Source organism: Cydia strobilella, chromosome 4, assembly GCF_947568885.1.
Source record: "Cydia strobilella chromosome 4, ilCydStro3.1, whole genome shotgun sequence".
Classification (NCBI taxonomy): domain Eukaryota; kingdom Metazoa; phylum Arthropoda; class Insecta; order Lepidoptera; family Tortricidae; genus Cydia; species Cydia strobilella.
Genome location: NC_086044.1, coordinates 7,218,437 through 7,246,361, shown reverse-complemented (window position 1 = coordinate 7,246,361; position 27,925 = coordinate 7,218,437). Strand labels below are relative to the sequence as shown.

At 37.7% G+C, this 27,925-nt stretch overlaps 2 protein-coding genes across 2 annotated transcripts; both read right to left on the bottom strand.

The window, feature by feature from the left end:
• Nucleotides 1-140: 140 nt before the first annotated feature.
• Nucleotides 141-15,130, bottom strand: LOC134740982 (sodium- and chloride-dependent glycine transporter 2-like). Its single transcript, XM_063673676.1, has 12 exons — nt 14,734-15,130; nt 13,985-14,116; nt 13,474-13,628; nt 12,927-12,994; nt 12,189-12,321; nt 10,489-10,623; nt 7,846-7,949; nt 6,870-7,107; nt 5,966-6,094; nt 4,678-4,878; nt 3,458-3,586; nt 141-320 (listed from the first exon to the last, which is right to left on the bottom strand). The coding sequence occupies exons 1-12, from the start codon at nt 14,855-14,857 to the stop codon at nt 171-173; spliced, it is 1,698 nt and encodes a 565-aa protein (XP_063529746.1). The 5' UTR covers nt 14,858-15,130; the 3' UTR covers nt 141-170.
• Nucleotides 15,131-15,154: 24 nt separating this feature from the next.
• Nucleotides 15,155-25,783, bottom strand: LOC134741029 (uncharacterized). The gene is made up of 9 exons (XM_063673757.1): nt 25,613-25,783; nt 24,344-24,732; nt 23,774-23,990; nt 23,350-23,498; nt 22,819-23,010; nt 21,568-21,748; nt 20,484-20,701; nt 15,885-16,088; nt 15,155-15,283 (listed from the first exon to the last, which is right to left on the bottom strand). Exons 1-9 carry the CDS (start codon nt 25,710-25,712, stop codon nt 15,155-15,157), a joined length of 1,779 nt encoding a protein of 592 aa, XP_063529827.1. The 5' UTR covers nt 25,713-25,783.
• Nucleotides 25,784-27,925: the final 2,142 nt, after the last annotated feature.

Genomic DNA, 27,925 nt, shown 5'->3' with positions numbered 1-27,925 from the left:
GATAGAAACTATAAATCGTAAGGAAATCGGACTAAAACCTAGTTTTCTCTAGGTTCGAAGATCCAGTGGATTACCGAAGGATAGGATGCAACCAGGAAAAAGCTAAGATAGAAATTGGGTTACAAAATTAAAAGGCAAGGTTATAAATGTACATAGTTTTATTGAGTTGGTCACACGGCCTGTTCATGTCCGAAACACTCGATTTCGCTGTTGGCTTGCCGCTTGGTCCGCTCATGCTTCCGCGCCGCCAGCCAGTTTAGTCGCAAATCTGGGTCTACAGGACCCCACTCCTTGCTCGCGTGGCAGTTTTCACGGATACGCTGAAATGAAAAATATCAGTAAAATCACATTATTAGGGTTCCGTAGCCGAAATGGCAAGAACGGACCTTTTACAGTTTCGTGATGTCCGTCTGGTGTCTGTCCATATGTCACCACCATTTTAATCAACAACTATATTTTAATAAAATTTAAAACACAAAAGTAAATATATATATATATATATATATATTTAGGTGGGACTCCATAGATGTCACTAAAAGTAAAAAAAGGAAAAATCGACGAATGGCATATTTTTTCGCGTGATAAATTCCCGCAGTGGGACACGAACTATTTTTAACAGAAATTGATAATTCCAACAACTTTGAAATGATGTATGGCTCCTGAAGGGATATCAATCATAGGATTCATAGGTCGACATACATATTTTTGTTCCTACAGCTGTCTGAAATTTAGCTTACATATTCGCTGTCGCGATTTATACCGCCAGCCACCAGTATAGACAAATAAAGTTATTTTTGAGTGTTTTATGGCCTGCCTGAATTCACGAATAATATAACGACCTTGTTCTGAATAAACTTAAATAAATCCCGCCTCTGAGAGTACACGCCACTTTTCTTGACATCGCTGTGACTAATACATTTTTAAGTGCCATAAATGACATAATTTATAACTTTTATAACACGAATTAACTCCGTGTTTTATAAGTGTTTATGTTATAAAAACAGTTTGTTACAAGCAGTAAACAGTTGTAGATATAGACATATATTTCAGAAAGCTTGGGTACGGTGACAGCTGTCATCTCAGTACAATTTTGCGTTTTAAGTTTATAAATTGTACGTAAATAACAGCTGTCACCGTGCACAAGCTATGTGAGAAATAATATAGAAAAAAACCGGCCAAGTGCGAGTCGGACTCGCGTTCTAAGGGTTCCGTACATTATACAACAAAACAACAAAATATATTTTTTTTTTTTTTATTTATTAAGAAACAAACAGTCTTATAAAACAGATGTTTTTATGTGAAACGTGAGTGAAATGTCTTTAAAAAAAACCGACTTCAATGGGGGTTGCCGTTGAAAGGTTACTTATTGTTGATGGTGCACTCCACAATGAAATGAAAAATACAGCATCTTTTGCCTAACTAAAAGGAGGTAAAACCATCCACTTTTCTAGTAGCATTTCGTTTCTGTAAGGGTCACAGTTCTAACCTAACCTAACCCAATGCTCTGATAGCATTTCGTTTCTGTAAGGGTCACAGTTCTAACCTAACCTAACCCACTTTTATAAAAGCATTTCGGTTCTGTGAGGATCGCAGTTCGAAAAAAAGTCCAGGTCCAGGTTTGGGTCTGGGTTCATAACGAAGAGAATAAATCGCCAAACGTGAACTATGTGTCGTTGAAGAGTTCCATTCTGATCATCATCAGCAGCTCCACTTCTTCAAATGTCACTTTTTTAAATGGAAATGCTGGATTTGTTGATGAAAATACAAAAATCACTATGTATAGACAGATAAAAGATAGATAAAGCGTTTATTTGTTTGTTTGCTGCAAATACACACAATTCCTTATGCCTTTAATGTATGCCTTTCACATTTGAGGAGTTCCCTCGATTCCTCATGGATCCCATCATCAGAACTCGAACTTGACAAAAATGTGTCTTGAAAACCTAACTTGCTTAACAAACATAACGAAGAGGACATATCGCCAAACGTGAACTATGCGTCATTGAAGAGTTCCCGTTCTGATCATCATCAGCAGTTCCACTTCATCAAATGTCACTTTTTAAATGTAAGTGCTTGATTTGTTGATGAAAATACTAAAATCACTATAAGTTCCCTCGATTCCTCATGGATCCCATCATCAGAACTGCGTTTTGACAAAAACGGGACCAATCTGTATGTACATACTTACAATCAAACAAAGAATTTTTAAAATCGGTCCAGAAATGACGGAGTTATGGAGTAACAAACATAAAAAAAAACACAACCGAATTGAGAACCTCCTCCTTTTGAAATCTTCAAGTCTGTTATAAACCCGTAAGGGTCGGATCAAAAACAAAGTAATTATGCCTGACTCACGCTTGACTGCACTGACTTTCTAATAGGTTTTCCTGTAATCTATAGGTAAAGATCTATTTTGTGCATTTTTTTTCAAAGTTTTAGACCCAGTAGTTTCGGAGATAAAGGGGGGGGGGGGGAAAGGTAATTTTTTGCCTATTTTCTTGAATAACTTCTAAATTGTTTATCCTAAAATTATAAAAAATATATATTTGAGATTCTCACAATGAGCTCTTTCATTTAGTAACACGATATAGTTTGAAAAAACTTTATTTTTTAATTTTCACATTTACCCCCCAAAAGTGGCCCCCATGTTTAAAATTTTACACGTTACATGTTCGTCTTTGGGTCACAAACTTACATATGTATACCAAATTTCAACTTAATTGGTCCAGTAGTTTCGGAGAAAATAGGCTGTGACAGACGGACAGACAGACAGACAGACAGACGCACGAGTGATCCTATAAGGGTTCCGTTTTTTTCCTTTTGAGGTACGGAACCCTAAAAAAATAACTGACTGCACTGGACACCAACAAATTTAATTATCCCAAGAAGAATTATATAAGTAATTATTTGGGCATTTTTTTTGGTTTGATTTGTAACCTAAATTAATATTGTCTTCGGTTACCGCGATAGTTACTAACTAGAACTTTAAGGCTGGTTGTACATGCAAAAAATGAACCGATTTTGCATGTACAACAAGCCTTAAAGTTTATAGTCTATGATGGTTCATTATTTTTAGTATGTGGGTATTTTTGAACTTTGTAGTTTTTCCTCAGTCACCCGTTGACCACGAACGCTATAAAGTGTATGGCATCGTAAAGGGGTTCGAAATGTCGGGATATATTATAAATTTAATATACGCGATATAATCCGTTTTCATAGTGGTATAATTCAAACCTAAATTAAGTTTAGGTCAAATTTTTATTTAGATACGTCTGACTTTACGCTCTGTGATAAAAATATGGCATTTGACAGTTTTGTGACGACAGTTAAGCATTAAATTAACGCTCTTCCAGCAACATGAGGCATGTAGAAATTTGTTATACAATATTTGGAAATAATAATATCAATTTCATGGCGTCTAAGAATAAGAAATAAGAACAAATTAATAAATGATTACCTGCATCAGAGGACCTCTAGATTGATACAGGACCCTGATGGCGTATAAGGGTATGCACATGACTGAGCACAAGGCGATACACAACCCCGCAAGGCCTGTAGTTTCTCGCATCCCATACACGATTATAACCTGTATGAAAATATAAAGTGTTTTAGACAAGATACTGATGAATTATCGGCCAATAATCATGCGAAGTAAGTTTTCTTAGCACCAGTTCAAAACTGTATTGAATTAGCACGGCTATCGAAATTTTGAAACCTTTCTCGCTATAAATTTTCCATGCCTCGTAATATTGCACTTACATTGCAGAACTACGCACTTAAAATATATATATGATGCGCTATAAGGCGCGGCTCTACAAATAGTTGCGGCAGTTGTTATATTATGTTAATCCAGATGACCTCTTGTTCGGAGGCACAACGTCGGGATGATGACTATGGCCAAATTGTATTTATTTACACTTCAGTATTACCTATATCTAATGTCGATGACATGCCTTAATAAAAAAAATTGCTCACTATTAGGGAAAAATGGAAAATATATAAATGTAATTCCACATAGGATTCCACGCGCCTCTTTACGAGTAGGTAAGTACTTACACCTACTCTATGAGCTTCAGCAAATAACCCAATGGTACACCCGCAATGTCAACAAGAATATCCACAATACAAAAAATATGCATTTGAAGAATATATAAGCTAGAACGGCCTTAGTCGGCGTCCTGTCATGAAGCGTACATCCACTCAGGTTTCAAGCGCCGTACGTGTACACTGCAGCAATGAGCTCCATCAAGCCCACTACCGGTGCCGCGGCGATGACCACAAGCTATAAACGCCATACACTTACCAATAAGAAAGGTAGCACTAACGCTAACCAAAAAGCAAGAACGGCCTCAACGGTCGTCCTGTCATGAAATGTACATTCAGACTTAGGTTTGAAGCACCGTACACGTACCCCGCGGCTATGAGCTCCATCAAGCACACTACCGGTGTCGCGGCGACCGCCACAAGCTATAAATGCCATACAATTACCAATAAGAAAGGTGGCACTATATAACGCCACATAAAAAGCCAGAACGGTCTCAGCGGTCGACCTGTCATGAAATGTACATTCAGACTTAGGTTTGAGGCACCGTACACGTACCCCGCGGCTATGAGCTCCATCAAGCACACTACCGGTGTCGCGGCGACGGCCACAAGCTATAAATGCCATACAATTACCAATAAGAAAGGTGGCACTATATAACGCCACATAAAAAGCCAGAACGGTCTCAGCGGTCGTCCTGTCATGAAGCGTACATCCAGACTCAGGTTTGAGGCGCCGTACGTGTATACCGCAGCTATGAGCTCCATCAAACACACTACCGGTGCGGCGGCGATGGCCACATGTGTATCTAGGAAGCCAATGACGTGGAGGCCTCCCTGAAAAAAGAAGTTTTCTATTATTCTGATGTGAAGCTTTTTGCACTGGTGGAAGTGATCCATTCTTTTATAGCCAATGATGAAAACATAACTCTAAATTGCTCATAACTTATCTGTGACATAAATCATAGCTATAGGCACACACAATAAAATATAATAAAGGGTCTTGACAGACAGACAGACGGACGGACAACAAAGTGATCCTATAAGGGTTACGTTTTTCCTTTTGAGGTACGGAACCCTAAAAAAAGACGCTATCTGTTACGAGATCTTCGATATGGAATATGTCAATTAAAATTAATTAAAGGCTAAAAAAATGTCTCCCTTTTAATTGGTTTTTCTTACGAACGAACATGTCAAAGATATTGACAGAGACGATACCCATACCCATACATACACTCGAATAATAACTACACTTTTCTCAAATGAGTCTTAAGTCAAACATTTTGCCCGACTTTAAATTTAAGTCAAACTTGTTAAGTACGACCTTGCTTGACAAAAGCCCATAAAGCAAAAATGTTATGTGTCGTTACATACAAAGTTACGGTCGCAATTTGAAGCTACAGCACGCTGCACTAAGAATGCCTCACGGTTATCGTAAAACTATGCGAAAGCCAGAGTCACGCAACAAGCCTATTCTTTTGGAACTATGTTTACTAGATAAAACTAGGCTACTAAATCCATGTTCTCCACTATCGCATCGCACCATAATTTGCAGTTTACAGGTGCATAATTAATTAATAATACCTAATGTGAGAAAGTCATTTTGTTTTTTATTTTTTATTTTTTTTTTATTACTTTACAGGACCTTTATACTGTTGTACATATCGGCCCTATTAAATCCGCTTCTTATAGTTTCAGAACTTAAATATAACCACAAAATCCATATGCTCATTTTGAGTTATTTGCATAAATATTTGTGTTATATCTATTTTCTTAGTATAGAAAAACAAAAGAAAGCCAAAGCCGTATTATGGCAAATACTTGACTAAATTATCCCCATAAAGTAAGTAGTTATAGCGTTTATACTTCCACGTCCGCGTAGTCGACTTTCTCGGACTTTAGTGTAATTTTGTTTGCCGCTTACCTCAGTATTGCAAATGATGCCCAAAAGGAAGAGCACAACGCACGTCAATAATGTTATCAATCGTTTATGCACCCGTAATTTCGGAAATTCGTCCATGAAGCCAGCGATTACGGCTTCTATTGTCACGAACTGAAACAATATAGGGTTTTATTATATCGTGAGAGAAATTTACACGGAATGGAGTTGAATTTTCGTTTACTGTATATTGGATTGGACATTGTTAATTTGTTATCTAAATTGAATTGTAATACACTGATTTAAACTTTCACGATTTTTACTCATTATTATTCAACAACGACGGGACTTAATAATAATGTAATGTCAATAATATATATGAGTCTTGAAATCAATTTTTTAACATGCAGATACGTCTGCGAGCGATACTCCAAAATTTATATTAAAGGAAAAAATGGAAAAAGTTACACTTCCGGCAGGAACCCACACAGAACAGGAACAAAGATCCTGCCGGAAGTGTAACTTTTTTTTCATTTTTTCCTTTAATATAAAATTTATGAGTCTTGAAGTTTTACGCGGATATTTCAGGGGGCCTAGCCAAGATAACATACATTGACAATCGCTAAACGAATAGAAAAAACCGGCCAAGTGTAAGTAAATACTTAAATATTTTATTCTGTTTTTAGTATTTGTTGTTATAGCGGCAACATAAATACATAATCTGTGAAAATTTCAACTGTCTAGCTATCACGGTTCATGAGATACAGCCTGATGACAGACGGACAGACAGACAGACAGACAGCGGAGTCTTAGTAATAGGGTTCCGTTTATACCCTTTGGGTACGGAACCCTAAAAATGTACCGGGATGACAGATGCTACGAAAAGTCACGTCAAAGCAATTTCTTTCAACGATTGTCATCTTCGCTAGGCCCAGGCAGTTTTACTTACCATAGTATCGATGCCTAAGAGGAACAGCATTAGAAAGAACGTAAGGGCCCAGAAGTTGGATGCGGGCATCATGGACACAGCGGCAGGGTATGTGACAAACGCGAGCCCCGGACCCGCAGTCGCCACTTTGTCTATAGCGACCCCTGCCCGTTCCGCGGCGAAGCCTAGCACGGAGAACACTACGAATCCTGCCCAGATACTAGTTCCACTGTTGATTAAGGGAATTAATATGGATGATCTGAAATACAATGAGGACTTTAAGTTTAGTTATGGTTATTAGGCTGGTGTAACAGTCTGCATCCGAATTAATAATCTGACTTCCTTGTCTGAATTCCGGTGCCTTGCTTCACACATGTAGATAATAAAATAATCAGAATATTCAGATTGATCATTTGTCTCACCAACGTCTGTCTCACTCTCTCCCATGAATGTCAAATGGCAAAATCATAATCTGAATCCAGTATGTGTGTGCTCATCTGAACTAATTGTATAGAAAGAGGTGCGTCCGGAATTCATAATCTGAATTTTCATATTCTGAATTTATAACGGACGTCAGTATCATTCTGACAGATCAATCTGAGAAATTCATAATCTGAAAAAGTCATAATGTGTGTGGGGAATAGTTAAATTGTATGCGTGCGTTCTGAATTAATAATATGAATTCAGATTCGGATTCAGACTGTGTAAGGCCGGCCTTACGGAAGTCATGTAAATGCGTGATAAATGATAACGTATTTCTAACATCAGTTGAGAAAAAAATATTTAAATCAACAAACTAGTGGCTCTGTGAGCTGGAGACTCCAACGACTTCACCATTTTGAAAAATATCGAAAAACCAAATAGTCAAAAAAATTAAAAATGAGACATATAAGTGATGATAGCCGAACAGATAATCGAAAACATATTTGTCCAAGCTGAACGGAGACCTTCGTTCTCGCTCGGTCAATTAACTAGAGGTTGTTGAAGCGTTACTAACCTTAAATTTTTGTAATGAAATTTATTGAAACTCGCCATACTGACTAATCCTCCCCAACCAGGTCCAAGCGAATAGAACAGTTGCATAGCGGCGTCTGCCCAAACCTGAAATTAACTTATTCGGTAAATACCTAAGTAAAATAAGGAAGGTCAATGTGAGGAATATCGATATATAAAATTTGCTGGGATGACCGTTATCAAGAACTCTCGTATTTGTATACATACGTCGCTTAGACATAGTCAGAAAGAAAGAGCTTTAGAGCATTTTAACATTGTCCGATTCGATATCGGATGTAGGATCCTACATCCGCGTAGTCAGGCCGCAAGCGAGGGGGCGCGGGGGCGCGGGCGCCGTCTTTAGCGGTCACGCACACTACAACAAACATTATGCCTACACACACAAACAAATACTATCGGTCCGACAGCAGACAGGGGGTTCCGAGTTTCCGACATGACTGAAATTATCGGAAGCGCCTTTCCGATATCGGATGTTGGAACACAGCTGCAGGAAATGAAATGAAATGATTTATTATATGCATAAACAAGATAAACACATACATCTTACATTTTACTTCCTTGCAACATCCGATATCGGATCGGACAATATGAAAACGCTCTTACTCCCTCTGCTCTACAGACGTAACGACCTTCTGTAAGCGGAGTATGAGTAACCCAAGAGTTAAAAGCGACGAAAGAGCTTTTTCTATTCGAACAAAGATCATTATTACAAGCCTTGTAGGTATAGTGCACTGCCTTATGGGAATATAGTTTAGATCCGGAAACCGCTTTCAACTTTTAGTATGTTGCTGGGTATGGTACTGGGTCTCCAAAACTTCCGGGAGACAGCGGCGCCGGCCATCTACTTCAGCGGAATGACGTCATCAAAATGACTCCCGCCTCGGTGCGAATATTGCATATTGCACCCAAACTATGCATTGCACATACACGTGTGGGGTATTAAACGAAAGCCAATAAAATATTATATATTTCACTAATACACTATGTACCAAAGTATACAATAGTTTAAGAGAAATTGAAAAATAAATCACAATGATGAAAAAAAAAGTTCGATTATTTGGGTTTTTCAACCAAACCAAAAGTCGGACGTTAAAGCAATGTACTACAAAATTAAAGCTGATATCTCAAGCCATACACTGATATCAAAATAATCAAAATCAGACCAAAAATGTGAAAATTATGCATCAAAATGTAGGTATTTGCTAGAACAAATGCATTAAAGTTAAAAAAATCGAAATTGGTCATTTTCAGGATAATCCGCATAAGCTTCTAGTATGTTATTAGCAATATAAAAAGGATCATAAAACTGCTGGGAGACAATCTCTATAGTGCCTGAGTGACAAATAATGGCATCATACATGTGACCACTACCGAAATTTGAAAAATCTAAATTATAACTATATATACCATGCGTCATACATACACGTGTGCTATCAAACGAAAGGTTATTAAATATATTATGATTCGTTAATACATTATTTATAAAAACAATGTATATTTTAGGAGCTACAAACAAAGAAAAACCACTTTTTTTGAGAAAAGTTCGTGTATATATATTTTATAGCTCAACTAAAAACGTTATAACAATTTTGCGTTTTTTTTTACTTTAATGCATTTGCTCTAGCAAATACCTACATTTTGATGCATAATTTTTACATTTTTGGTCTGATTTTGATTATTTTGATATCAGTGTATGGCTTGAGATATCAGCTTTAATTTTGTAGTACATTGCTTTAACGTCCGACTTTTGGTTTGGTTGAAAAACCCAAATAATTGAATATTTTTTTTCATCATTTTGATTTATTTTTAAATTTCAACTATTGTATATTTTGGTACATAGTGTTTTAGTGAAATATATAATATTTTATTAGCTTTCGTTTAACACCCCATACGTGTATGTGCAATGCATAGTTTGGGTGCAAAATGCAATATTCGCAACGAGGCGGGAGTCATTTTGATGACGTCATTCCGCTAAAGTAGATGGCCGGCTCCGCTGTCTCCCGGCAGTTTTGGAGACTCAGTACCGTGCCTAACAACATACTAAAATTTGGTAGCGGTTTCCGGATCTGAACTATCTCTTCAACCGTTTCCCATAAGGCATAGTACTAGTAGGTATACGACGCGCTGCAGGGGATAGGCCTTCCCTCATAGCAAAGATAGATATAACTCCGAGATGGATACAGTCTAAGGAAAAAACGTGCCACGAAAATCAAGAAAATTTTATTCTCGATCAGATGGCGCCACTACCTTTGGCCTACTTTCGAATAGATGGCGTTGACGGTTTCGTTTGTTCTTTAACAATTTTAACGCATATCAGTGAAAGAACATGGGTCTAAATCATATAAAAATAATTAATGCAAATAAAAAAAAAAAACATTTATCCATATATGTAAATATATTTTTTGATATTTTTATTTTTAGTTTTAATCGTCTGCCGATAGATGGCAGTGAATTTACTGTGGCTACAAAATTTACTATGACAGCTACTGTCAGACAGTACCGCTTTATCCTCTTTGCTCATAGTATTAAATGTACTTCATCATTCATGGGGTTTGGACCATACTATAGTCCCCACGCTATCCCAATAGGATGCATGTGTTACATCCTATTCCATATTAGTTTGTACCTTTGAATTTGCCAGTTTCTGCCAGTCAGGCCACACGTAGAAAATAATGCCCTGCCAAGCGCCAGGCAGCGTAATGCCGCGAATGAACAACACGCATAATACCACGTAGGGAAATACCACTGTGAAGTACACGATCTGCGAACAAACACAGCGTCAAAGCCTTTAAAATATACTAGTTTAAAATACACTATACATATACAATGATAGGATAGAATATATGACAAGACAAGAGGGAACAGTATTCTCAATACATAGAGCAAGGAACGCTACATATAATCACGCCTATTTCCCGTAGGAGAGGGGTAGGCAGAGACCACGGATTTCCACTTGCTACGAACCTACCTCTTTCGCTTCAACTATTCTTCATATACACGCTCGCCGGTTTAGGGTGCTCTTGACGTGGCCATTCTTCAGGATTTCCCCGATCTGATCAGAGAAAATCCGTCTACCCCTTCCTACTCCCGCTTCTTCTTCTCCCTTATACACGCATGTTTTTCTCAATTCAGTTGTATGTTTTTTTATAATTATTTTTAATGTTTGTTGCCTCAGAATTCCGTCATTTTTCAAGCTATCTGGACATATTATTTTTTGTTTGTAAGTATGTACTTACAGATTTGATCCCATTTATTCAAAATCCTGATGACATAAGCAAATCGATTTTTTATTTTTACCTAAAACCATTTGCGTAAACAGTGCTATTTGGTGAAATGGAACTGTTGATAAAGACCTCTTTCGATTTCGACGACAAGTACTTATTTAACGTTTTAGATCTGTAGCCTATGTTTAATAGTTATCTAAAAATAATAGCGATCACAATATTACAGGATTGGCAACAGTAATTTGAGATTAACTTGTACATGTACAGCAATAAAATTTACAAGAAGAAAATAAATTTAACCGAAATAAACAAACAAAAAAAGTTTTTCAGAAAGTTTTGTGAGTGACAGCGGCAGCGTGCCAGGTTGACTCACTTTACCGTCATTTTTAGGGTTCCATAGCCAGAATGGCAAAAATGAAAGCCGTTGGTTATGGTTTCGCCGCATGTCCGTGTGTCCGGCTATCCGTCTGTCTGTATGTCACAGCCATTTATATCAAAATCTTTAACGTACATTTGTTTAAAAATTGGATCATACGGCAATTATTGGGATTAGTTGACAAGCGGACCCCAGGCTCGCATGAGCTGTGGTAAAAAACGGGAACAACGCGAGGAAGATGATGGCAATAAAATTATTTTGAATATGATTGGCTGACCCATTGATAAGTTTTGACGAGACTTTTTAGAAGATCTTTTTATTATTAAAAAGACGCCAATGCATGCCAGGAAGATACACCCTTTTGCTGTGAGGTATTGCTTTTTATATCGTATGGGTACGGAACCCTCCACTGGTCTGACATCAAGTGCGTGTTTAAAGAACTGATGCACATTGCTAAGTAAGTTTTGAATATTTTTAGGACGTTGACAAAGTGACCCGGTTTTCATTTTAATCAAGAGGCAACGTTGTTGTTTATCTGTTTGTGCTTATATTGATCCCTACTCGAGCAAGGGAAAGATTCTTAAATGCAAATATGGAATGGAGGAGGAGAAAGAACTCAAAATTTGCATCAAACGCAACTTTCTCATCAGTTTTTGAAAAATAAAGAAAGCCTGGTGAAAATATTTTTTCTCAATCGAACCTGAGAGTTGTTGTGAATAGACTTACCTTACCAACACTTTTGACACCGTTGCAGATGGACATATACACGAGCACGTAGCCTATCAAGTTGCACCAGAAGACTGGCCACACCATGCTGCCGATTTCGTGTATGCCTGACGACATTCGCAACAAGCGTATGCTGGAACAATAAGAGGGTCCTTTTTAGGGTTCCGCCCCCAAAGGGTAAAAACGGTACCTTATTACTAAGACTCCACTGTCCGTCTGTCTGTCCGTCTGTATGACACCAGGCTGTATCCCATGAACCGTGATAGCTAGACAGTTGAAATTTTCACAGATGATGTATTTCTGTTGCCGCTATAACAACAAATACTAAAAAGTACGGAAACTTCGGTGGGCGAGTCCGACTCGCACTCGTCCGGTTTTTACATTAGCTGTTAATCATTATGCTGACGCTGATCAATAATAATCGACCTTTTGCGAAAATTATCAGTTGTTATTATAATTTTTGAAAAGTATTATTTGCGTTATTGAGAATGAAAAATAAGTACCCACCAAATACCAAGTACCAAAAATAACAACCGTGTAAATTATGATTGTGAGGACCTCTATACCAATCTGACACCTGACCCGATCAGTTGGCTGCCTGGCCTGGATGTCGACTTATAATAAATTATTTTTGTTACAATACTTATAATATTGATTCAGTTATAATAAATAAATTCACGAAAAGGTTTATTTATTTATTTTTCAATATTTTAAATTCAATAAAAATATTGTTTTTACTGATAGAATTCATCTTCAGGAGTTGTAATAGTTCCATTGCTGGTAAATATGCTTGAATTACTCGTTATCTGAAAATAAAATAAAACCGAGGTTATCGAAAAATTCTCAATTGTTTTCAAGCAGTCAACTTGTTTGAGACCAGCCGACGAGAAGCGAGTTATGTAGACACTGCGTGCAATTATGAACTGAATACCTATGTATTTTTATAGTCAAATGTGACATTGTAAAACTTATTTTTTTGGTAACTTTCGTTTTGGTCTGAAAACAGTTCGTGACCCCGACTTGGAGCCCTATATATTCAGATTTAAAAACTTGTAACGCTTTTGGTCTTATTTTGATACAACCTAGAAGATCGCTTAAGCTGATTGCATGCGAAATTAAGAGAAAGTTGTGCGTGACGTGCGCGCCAATCACCAAAACAATCGTCAAGGTCTAATATTGCACGTACCAAGTAGTTAAATATGAATCGGGCTCGTGGTCTAGACATGTTTTACCCAAAACGCTCTAACGTCTGTAACATGCAATAGTAACTTAGTTGTACATTTACCTCAACACATTTGTCAGTGTTCCAGGAATTCCCGCAGTGTTGCCACGGCAGCGGAGAGCTGAATGAATGGTAGATGAACAGGATCGGATATGCCAGAATGGTGGAGAAATAAACTATGGCTATCACGTTTAGAACGACAGTAGCATATCCGGCCCCTGAAATTAAATTATAACTATGTAGATACCTACTCGTACTTATTACAGGAAGAGGGTTATATACTTATCAGGAAAATCAATTTTTATCAGAAAAAGGAATAAATAATACATACGTTTACATAGCTATGACTGATCAAGAGTTACAATGACACAGACAGACACACAAATACAATTGATCTTATAACATACCTCTCTTTGCATCGGGGATTTAAAAGGATTTTAAGGTGAACCGTAACGACGAAACCGTACGATTAAGTTTTAAAATCCAAGCGAACATAGCAAAATTAATCAGTAAATTTTATTTTATTATTTTTTTGTAATAAGCAAGTACTTTTTAGAAATTATTTTTGTCTTACCTTTGAGCAAAGGATTTATGTTGAAGACGGAAATGCATCCTGCACTGGCGAACTGCCCAAGTGTCGTCTCCAGGTACACCAGTGGGATTCCGCAAACAAACAGGGTGAGGAAATAGGGGACGAGGAATGCGCCTGCAAATGATTACATTACAATAGAAGCTTTGATATGAGTATTACGCATGTAACATTTTAGTTTACCAGTATTTTATTTAAAAGAACATGTACTGATGTACAGTCGAGATCACATTTGTATGTGAACTCGACTATATAAGCCAACGTTCCGAAATTTCACAACCAAAATTGCAATATTAGTCATTTGTCTTTCCAATTTTCCATTATTTTGGGACGGCTGCTTATTAGCCCTGTCGTCACATAATTTCATTAGTACGAGGCGTTCTCAGCTAGAAATAAGGCCGACCGACTTTGTTTCTAAATTCTGACTTATTGTATAGCTTTAATGTACTTACCTGATTTTTACAAAAATAGAAACTAATAGAAATTATACTAAAATGCCGAAGTTAACTATCAAATTTGAGGATATTTTTCCTCTAAGTTTGCTTTATAACCACAGTTCTAGGATCCTTTGAATCCAGGCAAGAAGTGTTAAGCGATAGTTCAGAAGAAATCCCACTTGCAATATGTTTTTTAGCATAGGTAGCGATATGGCCTCATTCATAAAAAAATCCTTAATCAGGAATGATCAGCGTAGTTGATCTGCTGATTAGGCTTATTTAGCGGTAAATATTTACCTCCACCATTCCTATAGCATAGATAGGGAAATCTCCAGACGTTGCCAATGCCAACCGCGTACCCTAAACACGATAACAAATACTCGAACTGGCTGCCCCAGCGTTCACGAGGCGCCCCCGTCATTTGCAAAGTTGCAAACTCATAAGATTGTTGAAAACACTGATAGCACTATTTGCACCACTTTGATATGTTTTGTTTACTAACCCAGATTCTTTTTTTAGCAACTGACCAGTCACGTTCCAACGCAAACGATAGGGGTTCTCGCGACACTGAGTCAAGAGAGATTACAAATCGTATTCAATTCAATAGGATAATGAGTTGTTGAGTACTGGTAGGTCCAAATAAAGGAAATACGAATACGAATTGAATTGTCAACGGTTTATTTTATAGGGTTTGCTTCCTGTTCTGTATTTCTGTTTTTTAGAACCGGATAGCGTCAATTCCGAAGCTGAAGTGGCACGTCAGATTATCAGGAACGGGTTGCTTCGACGCGTCTGCTTCTGGTTTTCCTTTTGCGGCTTTGGGCGGACCTTGAGAATACTGGAGAATCTGAATATGAAAAGTGCTTATTGAATTTCTCAATAATTTTTTTTGAAGTAGTAAAGGTACCTCTTAACACTTTCGGTGACAGTACTGCCCTTAAGCGTTTGTTAAGTCCACAAATAGCCTACCTGTCGTAATACTGTCCGCAAACGCGTCAAGCTATATTTTGACTTATAAGTATGATTATTGGTATTACCATTGTTGAGCGCGAAGCTAGTCGTCACATATTCCTCATAATCAGGAACAGAAATTAGTGTGCTAATTTATGATATTACCGCAAGGTCCCAATCTCCCCAATGTATCGTGTCATTGTTACCGAGCGAGTGAAAGTGCTAAAAGGGCTGGCCTCAGTCTGGGTTCTTCAAGACGCAGTGGACGGTGGCGAGAAATACTCTGGATTCATGATGCAGGCTATAAAGGCTAATCTCTATATTATTACCGCAAGGTCCCCATCGCCCCAATGTATCGCATCATTGGTCTCGAGCGAGTCGTCCCAGCGAAAGTGCTGGAAGGGCTGGCTCCAGACTGGGTTCAACGAGCAGCGGATGGTGGCAAGAATTACTCTGGATTCATAATGCAAGCTATAGAGGCTAGTCTATATTATTACGGCAAGGTCCCCATCGCCCCAATGTATCGCATCATTGGTGCCGAGCGAGTCGTCCCAATGAAAGTGCTGGAAGGGCTGGCTCCAGTCTGGGTTCTTCAAGGCGCAGCGTATGGTGGCGAGAACTACTCGGAATTCGCCTGGCGGTTGCTTGATCGTTGTAGCGCTTTTCCGACCCTTTTCTGGTTTACCTTGTTTCCCTATTACCTAAAATATAGTCGATTGTTAACCAAGGGATCAAATGGTGCCTTTTACCCGAGTTAAACACTCTACTTTTCATTTCGAATACAAGAAAAATAAAATACATGTGGGTTAAAAAAAAACCTGTCAAGTGCGAGTTCGTTTAACTCGCGCACCGAGGGTTCCGTACCTACAAACTTTCAATATCTCGTGTAACTATAAACACAAAAAACTTTTGACCAGAAGTATGCTAAGCATAATTATGTACAGCGCCATCTATCGGCAAATCGGCTAAGTAACTAATTTGCGAATGTAATAATTTCATGATTTTTTATTGGTAAACGTCGGAGATGAGGGGTAATATAATATTTGTTTTAAAATGTACAATTTAAGCTTTTTCAAACGAAACCCAAATTGACCTAGTAACTAGATTTTGAAATTTTGTCCCCTCTTTATATGGGGCATTTTTAATATAAAAATAAATAAAGAAATAACACTCAATGTGTCTGGGTTAGCGTTGTTCATGACTATTCCAAATTTCAAATCGATAGCTTGTAGTTCTCGAGATATTTAGCGACGTGACAGACAGACGGACGGACGGACGGACGGACGGACGGAAAGACAGAGTCGCACCATAAGGGTTCCTTTTGTATTAATTACCTTTTTGGTAAGGAACCCTAAAAACACGGCTAAGTATAAACTTCAGTAGTATTTCTTTAGGGTACTTTCAATTAACAATTTAGGTGAAAATATCGTTATTTATGGAATGGAGAGTTAATTATCAGAATGGAAATTGTATAACAAATCCATTTAAAACCAAAATTTTAATTGCTTGTCGTAAAAAAATAAAAAAACGTACTTAGAAAGTATACAGTGCTCTAGAGCAGAAACGTATCATTTTCTGCACATTTTTTAGAATAATAACGACCCACTTTCAGAACATGAGAAATGAAATAGTAGATTGTGTCACAAGGGAGCAAAATGACATATTTACGGCGAGGGCGTACAATTGAATCCTAAACGAAGCGAAGGATTCTATAATAGAATCCTGAGCGTAGCGAGGGATTCTAACATAGAATCCTGAGCGTAGTGAGGGATTTAAGTGTTAACGCCCAAGGACAAAATAATTTTGCTACCATGTGACACATACTGCTTTTCACATCACCTATGAGGAAATTACATACTTACATATATTAGGTTTCAAAACATTATTATTTTAAGCAAAGATCGATACGGACAAAGTGCCAAAAATATGTATCCACGACCTTATTATAGGTACATACTTCTGGCACTTTGTCCGTATCGATATTTTCAGACGTGACTGTACTGACAAATTAAAAGTACCTACAGCTCATAATTATGTACCTAATATCTTTTCAAAACAGAAGCAAACAACTAAAATGATACAATCAAAATCATTTTTCTGATAACAAATTAGCTCTTACCCCTTTGAACCAAATCTTCGGAAGAACACTATGAAGACTGATATCACTTATATTTATTATTATTAGTGTCGTTACCGGGATGCTGCTTAAAACATCTAACACAGATGAAAAGGCCTATTATTATTGATTTAAACTAAGTATTCAACATCAGACAGGCTCCAACCAAGCTCTCGTTTAAGCGCATGTTACGCAAGCATTTTTTCGACAAGCTCACTGGTTAGTTGTCCATCGTAGGCATAGTATTATTTGCACTGGGTACATAAAATAAAGTAATATATATGTATGTTTATTTAATTATAGTATGTATAGTATGTATATGTAAGTTTATTTTCGGTAGTGTGTATTATTTATCGCTATATTTTTTGTTTTAAATTAAATTAAATTAAATTAAATTCTTTATTCAACGACCAACTAGGATCAATCAGTGTTAGTAATGCTTATGGGTAATCTTATACTACGGTTAGTAACAGCAAAATTAATTATATTATTATCAATTCCGTATTACATATTTATTTACATATTTAAATATTTATAAGTTCCTGCGCACATGAATGAGGCAGCAGTTGTTCAAATAAACACCGTCAACCCTGTCTGCAATCATGGTCAGGATGCTGTTGGAGCTAGCCCGGACTCTGCGCACCAGGGAGGTTGCTCTCTTGCGCATAGTGGTGTAGAAGCAGTCTACCCGCGCCTCCGCGAACATCCCTGACGCGCTACAGAACCTAGGCAGCCCCATCAGCACCCTGTACGCGTTATTATATTGAACGCGCAGAGCGTTGTACCGTTTACGCGTATAGTCTGCCCACAGACTGCTGGTGTAGAAGGAAGTACAATAGGCTCTAAAGAGACTGAGCTTTACCTCCCTCGAGCAGTGAGCAAATCTGCGGGCTATCATATTCGCTCTGACGGACAACGCTCTGCGCTCGCGCTCAATGTCGTCGTCGTCTTTGAGGTCGGATGTCACCACATGACCTAGATATTTAAATTTATCGACAACTTTTAGTGATTGGCCATATAGTTTAACAGGTGGAAACAGCGGTGGGCTTTTACCCTTAACCCTAAAGACGACACACTCGCTTTTCTTAGAATTATAAATTAGCCCATGGCTCGCTGCGTATCGCTCGCAAATGGAGATGAGCTTGGCAAGTCCACACGCTGAGGCGCTCAGCAACACCATGTCGTCAGCGTAGCTTAAATTATTAACGCTCACTCCATCTACATGGCAACCGACACGGGTGTTACTGAGCTCCTCTATAAGCGCGTTCATATAGAGGTTTAACAGCTTAGGCGAGGTCAACCCGCCCTGCCTCACTCCGCACTCAAGTCCATACGGCTGTGAATATGTATCCGCCCATCTGACCACATTGACCTGGTTATGGTACCAATATTTAAAAATACTACTAACCTCGGCCGGCATTTCCAAACTATCTAGCTTTTGCCACAAGATGTTATAATTAACCAGGTCAAATGTTTTAGATAGGTCTAGAAAACAAGCATAAACGGCTGTCCGCCTGTCCGTATAGTACCTAACTGTCTGCTTTAGCGCCAAAATAGCACTTTCAGTCGATAGACCTGGTTTAAAACCAAACTGATTATCGTGTAAAGTTAAGCACTTGTCTAATTGTCGGTTCAGCAGACAGTCAAGCACTTTTGCGACTATTGTAGCGAGGGAAATAGGCCTATAGTTACATTTATCACTGACGTCACCAGTTTTATTTTTTACAATTGGGACCACTACAGTTTTCATCATGTCTGCAGGCAAGTATGAGTGTTGTACACAAAAAGTATACAACATCGCAAGCACTCTATTTAGATGATGACCAGCATGATGCAGATGCTCCACACTGAGGCCATCGTGACCGGGAGACTTCCCTCGCGTTATCGAACTTATAGCGTTTTTTACATCTTTCGCTGTAAACCGAGTACATATCTCCCGCCCACTAAAGCCGCAGTGCACAGCATCCGCCGCCTGCGATGGTCCCAAAGGTGACTTAACTGTAAAATGATCTCTAAATAGCTCTGCTATAGACCCATTGTCGCTCACTCCATCGACGCTCACGGGCAGGCTTGTTTTACCGTTTAGCTGATTCGTAGACTTCCAAAACTGGCGAAAATCTCGATTAGAATGATGTTTCGCAATGATGTCCAATTTTAACTGCTCTTCGTGCTTCTGACACCATTTTAAACGAGACTTGAACACCTTTCGACTTTCACACATATCGTCGTACATATGGCCCGACATAGGTTCCCCATACCATACCCACAACGTTTTAAGTTACCTATTCTGCTTTTTTTTTGTTCAATGCCTGCACCTATCACTGTTTCTGTTTAGCCTGGTGGTTGACTGGTAGAGAATGCCTTTAGGCATTAAGTCCGCCATTTGTACTTTATTTGTTATATTGTGCAATAAAGTTTAAAATAAAATAAATAAATAAATATTTACAAATTTATACAGAATACAGAACCGCATAATGCTTTGTGAAATATTTGTACAAAACTTTTTAAATATAAATCTTTTTAAATTGCATAGACAAGTATGGCTGCGTTTATGGAGACCTAAAATGTCAAAATAAAAATTAAATTATTAAACTAAAGTTTTTTTATGTTTCTTTGTAAATATTATGCTAGTTAATTAATTTACTTAATTTAAATATGATATTAATTAATTTAAAATACGTTAATTACATTTATTGTTTACAATTACAACAAAATATTATTTAAGTTAGAAAAATTGTAATCGATTATTATGCATACTAATTTCATATGTTTTTGTGTCAATATTTCATACTGGCAACAAAATGTCCTTGAACAGAAAAGTGCCACTTTGATCCCTCCTAGCAGGGAAGAAAAGTTCCCTTTTCGAATAGGTGATGTGAAAAAATATATACACGTTTTGAGTTTAAGAGATTATACGACTAGATCCTGCCCTAGTTGAACCTACGAGCAGTATGATGATGATATTTATGATATAACTTACCACTGTATATACCAGTCTCAAAGTAACCACAGTTTGAAAGGTGTCCCTCAGACCAACGAGGTCCGGACAGAAGATCCTGACGGTAGGCTCTTGGAAATTGATCACCTTGTTCCACTGCACTTTGTTGCTCTCAAAGACGGTGTAGTTGAGGATCTCACGGGACTCCTTGGGTAAAAGGTGGGCGTAGATGTCGGATTCATGTGTGGTGGTTTCAAGGTCTGTCGAGATTTTTTCATTATATAAATGCCTGTACTATATTAGTGGTTTTTAGCGTGGTATTCCATCTGTCCAATATCATTGCCCAAATTATATATCCAATATTTGAACAAATTTCTTTGAAGGAGGCCCATTCCACTTATAGTTCAAGTTTTTATACTATTTGCGAAGCCATTTTGAATAAAATGTCATTCGTAATATTCGATCAAATGTCGGTGTTTCTAGTAAAGATGAAGTCACTCAATTTATTTCATCAAATGCACATTGAACAAAGATTGGACAGATGGAAGACCACCGTTAGTAAAATCATATATGTAGCAAAACTTGTCCCATTAGTTTCCTCAAAACTAATTTTCTTTTGGAAAATGTATAGTTAATGATGAGCATCGTCGTTGCTGATTTTGGTTAGAGATCAGACTCTATGAAAAATCCAAAGCATGTAACTAACCTATGTTAACCTCAAGTAATTGCACGAAAGCATCAAGTTTCAGTCTTCATTTACTCAAAGTCCCTAACATCAGCAGTTGTACAGTAACATACTGGAACTGATCATCGTAGAGCTATCGTTGCAATAACATTACGAATGGCAAATTTAGGGCCAGTTGCATCAACCACAATTTATTAACTCAAAGTCACACAGCACTGAACTATGAAGCTTCTCATACAATAAGATTTAGCGAACGTTTTAACGGCGACAGAAAATTTTGTGCAACTGACCCTAACAGAGTCGATGATGTCAAGGTGCGTCCAGATATAAAGAGCTGCAGACTGCACGCTTAATTAACGCAACTCATGCAAGTCGCGCATTAAGCGCGCAATCTATTTGCGGCACATTCGCACGCACCTATACCTATGTCTGTCTGTCTACTGGGACTGGGCCCCGCAATCGACGACGGCATCGTTTTTACTCCCAATAACACTTCGGAATCGTATTCAGGCAGCGGCAGCATCTCTCTCAAAGATTCGTTGCGTCTGAACATCAGGAAATTCCTTCTCTTAGAGTCCAAGAGGGGCAGCTCTAGTTCTACGTGGAACGTCGTCGTGGCGCCCTATGAATAGCAATTGGTGCATTTTTATCTTAAATATATTATGGTAAAGACTCTACCTTACCTGATGCCTTACAGTTTGCTCAGAGAATGAAATGGAGATGGGCTTGTCATGTGGCAAGGCTTAACGACGGGAGGTGGACAGGAAAGGTGACCAAATGGAAGGGCCCCCCGGGCTCTAGAAAGAGAGGATATCCACTAGCCAGGTGGCAGGGCGAAATTGTTGCCACTGCAGGCCAGAAATGGCAAAGGGTAGCGCTAGATAAAGCCAAATGGAAACAGCTGGAGGAGGCTTTTACCCAGAAGGGGTCTATAGCGGAAAAATAAAATAAAATCTTAAAATATATGTATCAAATTCATATAATAATTCTCTGTAGAATAATGAAAAGCTCTAATAAAATAAAATAATAAAAAAAAGACTCTACCTAATCGAACAACGCCGTACACTAAATTTGTAAGAATCTGTTTAAATGTTTTATGTTATTATTATAATTAATATAAGTTAATACCGATTACATAGCTAGTAAGTAGTAAGGCGCTATTGTATTAGGGTTAACCTGTAAGGATAGTTGCTAAGTGACAATAAATAAAATAAATAAAAATAAATAAATAAAATAAACAATAGTTGCGTACAACTAGGGAACATATTTTCAAATGACAGCAGGGCTAGGCAGGGCTCGGAACCGGTATTTTTTAAAAACCCCGAAATAGCCCAATATTTTGAATTTTTTTATGCTCATTACGTAGGGCTGAATCATGTATTTAGGAAACAATTTTGCATTATTAAAACGTCCCATCAAAAATGAAATTATAAACAAAAGAACGAAAAAGAACGTAATAATACCGGTATTTTTGTATGGAGCAAATACCGGTTTCCGACCCCTGGGGCTAGGTTGGTAACTTTTTCTTTAGTATATGACATCTATATATTGAAAAGTTTGATGTCAGTCGCTAAACACCATGAGTTTTGGTTTGGGTTTAGGTTACAGGTCCCCATTTAATATACGGGATACGGGATTGGTAAAAAGGCTAACGCTAAAATTCTACTTTTTTCAGTGTTTTTTTTATTATACCTTATCAGGTTTCGGCGGCTGAGGTATAGACATAATTCGCAGTACAGTAAAGTTGAAGTAATTGGACCGGTAGTCATCAGGGTGTGGTTCCCAGAAATCTTCGGGTCTATCCGTGGGTAGGACCTCTCGAGAGTCTAGCCATTGTAGGTTCGGTAGTCTCATGGTAATTATGGAGCTGTAGCCCATACATACCTGGAAAGATGTGATAAAGCATTTTTTTCTTTTAGTAAGCGAAAAGACCAATAAAATGAGCGTAATGGTATTACAGTGGTCCCCCAGAATCTGAGCGCCTAAAATATTGGAAGTATTGCTCAATTTTAAAACTAAGACGAAATGCTTATTAGTGATTCCACCATTTATCACGCTCACATAAGCTGGGACATAACAATCCAAGCACTTCTGCTAGTTCTGCTTGATGGTTTTTAATAATCTCGGACAAAATAACAGGAAAATTATAGTATCTTTTAAGACTGCTAGCGCCATCTTTCCAAAAACACTTTAACTACGAAGCACGTGAATTTGGTAACTCACTGAACACGGGTTGCCAGCGAGCGATAATGCCTTGAGATACGGCAGCGTACCCAGGCCATCTAGTACCGTTTCAAGATTATAGATGTCGTTTTCAGACAAATCCAAAGTTGTGATAACGCGTGGTAGTCTTGGTAATCCTTGAAGACTTTCTGAAAAAATATAAACTGTCAAACAATGCCTAGCTCTTCTGTAAACTGTAAAAGTAAAAACATATGTAAAATATTGACTACTTAGCATTGTAATACCTAGTACTTCATGTTTGTCTAGATATGACTACATTTAGTTATTACCTCGTCACATCAAAACTGCCTTTGGGACAGATTCCAATCATTTTTGGTAACCAATTCTGATGATATAATAAGAAGACTAAAGTTTTTTGCTATGTTTGTTAGCAATAACTACCATATTTATGTAATTGGATTACCGTTTGTCAATAAATTCCTAGCCAAGCCCAAATACAGCAAGGTCGGCGGTAGGTGTTCCGCGAACGTTTCAGTGCTCGATATCCGATTAGCTTGGAGCTCGAGTAGTTTCAGCCCTGGAGGAAGGAAGGCGGGGTCGATGTCACCAATGTAGTTGCCACACAGATTTAATGTCACCAGTTTGGTGAATTCGGAGAGGCCGCTGTCTAACTCGGTAATCTATAAAAAGAAGAACTTATTTAAAAAAAGTAGGTACCTACTCGATAGATTGATTATTAGTATTATTACTTTGTAAGTGGTTTAGATATACAAGTACAACCCTATATCTATTACAATGGAATCTTAAGATCTATCTAAGAATATCTCTGACAAAATTAAATCGCACAAGTAGAGCATGCTTTTCTTTTTTGTGAGTTTACTTGGAGTTAAAAGCGTCCGGCAGGTTATATGCTTCTTTGCCACCAACGTGATAAAAAAACAAAAATGCAGTTCAGACCTATTTGCAGAAAACATATTTCTTTTTAAACTTAAAGTAAAATTACCTACTACTTAGTACCTACTACTTTAGTTACCTTTGAGTCGAAAATTCTCAACATCGGAACCTCCTTTAATTCTTTCCTCAAAAGAGCACGATCCCCAGCTGTCACTGCTCTCTTTATAAGTCTCTCAACATTCTCGGTGATACAGTTGACACTGCGGAAGCAAACCTTCCCTTCTTCATTACTAAATCTACTTATATCCCATTGAGTTAAGGGTAAAAGTATCTCCCATTGGTCCTGCAGGCTAATAGGTGAATTTTCGTCTAGAAATCCGTTAAGGATACTTTTCTGAATCCTGTTCTGAAGTCCTTTACTGAAGGGTACTGTAGGTATATCCTCTCTTAGGCATTTTGATCGATGAAACCTTCGAGCTAATGCTTCGTGTGTCCAGTCGATACCTGTTTCAAGTCGTTCTTGGAATCCTTGGAAGAATAATTAGGGTTACTATCAAGAAAGTGGGTAGTGAGGAAGGTATTGGAAATCGAATAAGCATGTTAAGTATAAGTACTTTATTCCATTACATTAAGGAACTTTTATTACTATTCTATTACTCCTGTTTTTATTATATCTAGCCCCCTAGCCCGTCGGCTATAGGTATCAACTGCCCCCCCCCCCCCTTAGCCCATAAACTGGCGACGCCCAAGTACTGCAGCAGAATATTATATTAGAGGCCGATAAAATCTACTTTTTATTTCCACAAAACCGTGAACAAAAGTGATGCTGTTAACAAAAACCATGTAGGTATTTAAGTAATAATGGACTTTGTATATACATGTTTATAAAACAGCGGTTTATATCTAGATAAAAAAGATCCTTATTAAACATGCTTCACATATTTAAGAACAATATTATTTTGTAGTCTGTGCGGAAAGAGAAGACTTTTCTTTCCGCACAGACTACGCATAATTATTTATGCATTGGACTGGTATCACTGTCCCGATATATTCTTTGGTCCCGATTCACCTAGGTGATAAAGTCGGGGCCCGTTTGATCACTCTTATTGAGATCGATTTCTTTATTAACTTTAATGCAAAACAAATACATACAAATCGGCTCCGTTTCACAAATTTGTGTGATTTTAATTTTATTTATTAATTAAATATGTATATGCAATGTGACTGTTCGAACGAAATTAAAACTATATATACTATTACTGACATGGTGCTTTGATATGATATATTGACTTTGACAGTTAAGTTTTAGTTTTACAAAAGGTATTGTCCCGTGTGAATAAAAAAGGCAATTCTAAAAATATGTTACCGTAGGGGAAACAAAAATATAATTATAAGTGTATTGCAATACCTTCTAAAACATTATCGGGTAATAAAACAAGACTTGAGTCACTTATTGGTAAACGTACAATCGGCGGTGGAGTTTTTTTGGCCGGTTCTTTTGGCGGCATTTTGGTAATAATATTTTTGACGAGGTTAAAATATAGACAATTTTTAAAAATTCGCAAATAAAATGTTCTTATTCAATCCGTATAAATAAAAAAACTACGTGATTCATGTAAGAAAACTTTCAGCAGTGTCAATGTTGATTTTCCATTTTCCACGGATTTCTCAGTCGGTAAAACAGTGCGTCGCTAGTAGTTCGTCGAGACTAAACTAGATGGCGCGGGAGTAGGTGTGTTTATTCGCGACTCGCGACACACGACAGCGGTCAAAGTGCACGTTGTCTTAGAAAACTTGAATACATTCGGCCGTATGAACGCCGACTCGATTCATAATGTAGCTGGCCTCCGCCGCGTTGGATGCTAACTATATACATCTGCCGACATTATCGGGCTATTATTATTAAAAATCGCGTGTGAAATAATAACCTCCTGAAATCGCTGTAACGTGTGCTGTGCGCACTGTATTGAGTCGATGACATTGACGTTCGGTGAGCGGGAATTTCGAGTGAAGTTTTGTAAATAATGTAGTGTCCCGCGTCTGATTTAGTGTTTGTTCTCAGAGTTTGTAGAGTGAAAGTTGCTTGTGATGCGGTTATGGAGCGGCAGTAGTTGCCAATAGTTCTGCTCGCCCGTGTGTGATTGGCAAGACAGGTATGTGTTTGCAATTCAACTTCCGGAATATAGGTATGTAGTTGTTTGTTTGTAACAATTCAAATATGTACGTACATATAGGTACTGTATCTAAGCCGAAAAGTACTGGCAGGTACTTTGTAAGTACAATTATATATGTTTAGATATAGGTATGTGTTTATGCTAAAAGTAACGATAGGTATTAATGAGATGTATATACGTACTAAAAATATTTTTAATATGGTGTACTCGTAGTGTATAATAACATTATGTTACATACCATCGAAGTTAATGTAGTTTTGTTTTTACAAACTGGCCACTATTATGGCCTTTTTGTACTTTATCTCGGCCTATTTTTTTAAGGGTATAGGTACCTACAGATCGATTCTCAAGAGCTGGTATGAATGGAATGAAGGATATATTAGCTGAGCCCATTCTCAGATTTGAGAATTTTTGGTAAATACTAAATATCTCCGTCGCGCTGACGGGGACGGCTCCTAAGATTAGTGCGATAAGGACAACTGCAGCTCAGGCGAAAAATCCTGCGTAAAAATCTCATGCAGAAATCGAGGTTTCATTCTCGGCATTTTCCTCCTCCAAAACAAATTGTAACGAAATTTTGGGAACGGAATGAGAAAGAAATTATCTGTGCCGTTTATTCTTGCCGATTTTGTATGCTAGGCGTCTAGTCTGTTTACGGCGCACATTTATTTGGCCGTTTTTAGCGCTGTTTGAACTAACCTAGTTCTTATAAAAACAAGAATATAAAAAAAAGCAAAACGTAGATACAGATACTGCTAATATTGAACTTATATAAAAAAGATTCATCTAGGGCCAATAAACACAGAGGAAAATGTCGAGAACGTTTGTATGGAAAAATGACCACTAACGTATCCTCTTAACCAATAATGTTGTGGTTCTGACTAATCTGACTGTATACCGATACAGGGACCCATTTCTCGAACGGTATTAGACTAATATTATTAGCCCACGAACTGTCAAATCGTATAGGTTGCCATGACAACACACTAATAATGTTAGACTAATATCGTTCGAGAAATGAGCACTTGGTGTCACTCATACAACGAAACTTTCGTTCATTCCATTCGTGCCTGCTTTCGTGAATTAACTACGGGCTGTACTGTACGTACGTAGCAAGCTATTGAACTGAATCAAAACATAGAAAATGACAAGATGCTCAAATTCTAACGACTATCGAAGTTCACCATACTATCTCAGTGTTTTTTTATTTTTTATGATATAGGAGGCAAACGAGCAGACGGATCACCTGATGGTAAGTGATATTATGATACCTATACTACAATTTAATAATATAAAAATATTGAGCTGCATCTTAGGCTATGCCGTCGCTTACTATCAGGTGAGATTATTAGCAATCTCTGGGGGCCTAGCCGAGATGACTGATGACAAGATGAATAGAAACTGCTACGAAAAGTCATGTGACTATTCCCATACAATATTTAAGATTAGATTGGCTAGATTGTAAATATTAATGCTCAGGCTGTTGGGGCTAAATAAGTAGGTAAATCTTAGTGGCTTTAATTCAATTCAAACGCCAACAATTTACA

Coding starts and splice junctions, on each gene's coding strand:
- LOC134740982 (XM_063673676.1), bottom strand. CDS start 14,857: ATGACGGGGGCGCCTCGTGAACGCTGGGGCAGCCAGTTCGAGTATTTG. Junction 10,624..12,188: donor GTGTCAAAAGTGTTGGTAAG/GTAAGTCTATTC, acceptor GTTTGTTCGCAG/ATCGTGTACTTCACAGTGGT. Junction 7,108..7,845: donor TTTCATTACAAAAATTTAAG/GTTAGTAACGCT, acceptor ATTGTATTTCAG/ATCATCCATATTAATTCCCT.
- LOC134741029 (XM_063673757.1), bottom strand. CDS start 25,712: ATGCCGCCAAAAGAACCGGCCAAAAAAACTCCACCGCCGATTGTACGT. Junction 23,499..23,773: donor TAGGAATTTATTGACAAACG/GTAATCCAATTA, acceptor ATATTTTTTCAG/AAAGTCTTCAAGGATTACCA. Junction 21,749..22,818: donor AGCCGCCGAAACCTGATAAG/GTATAATAAAAA, acceptor TGCTATTCATAG/GGCGCCACGACGACGTTCCA.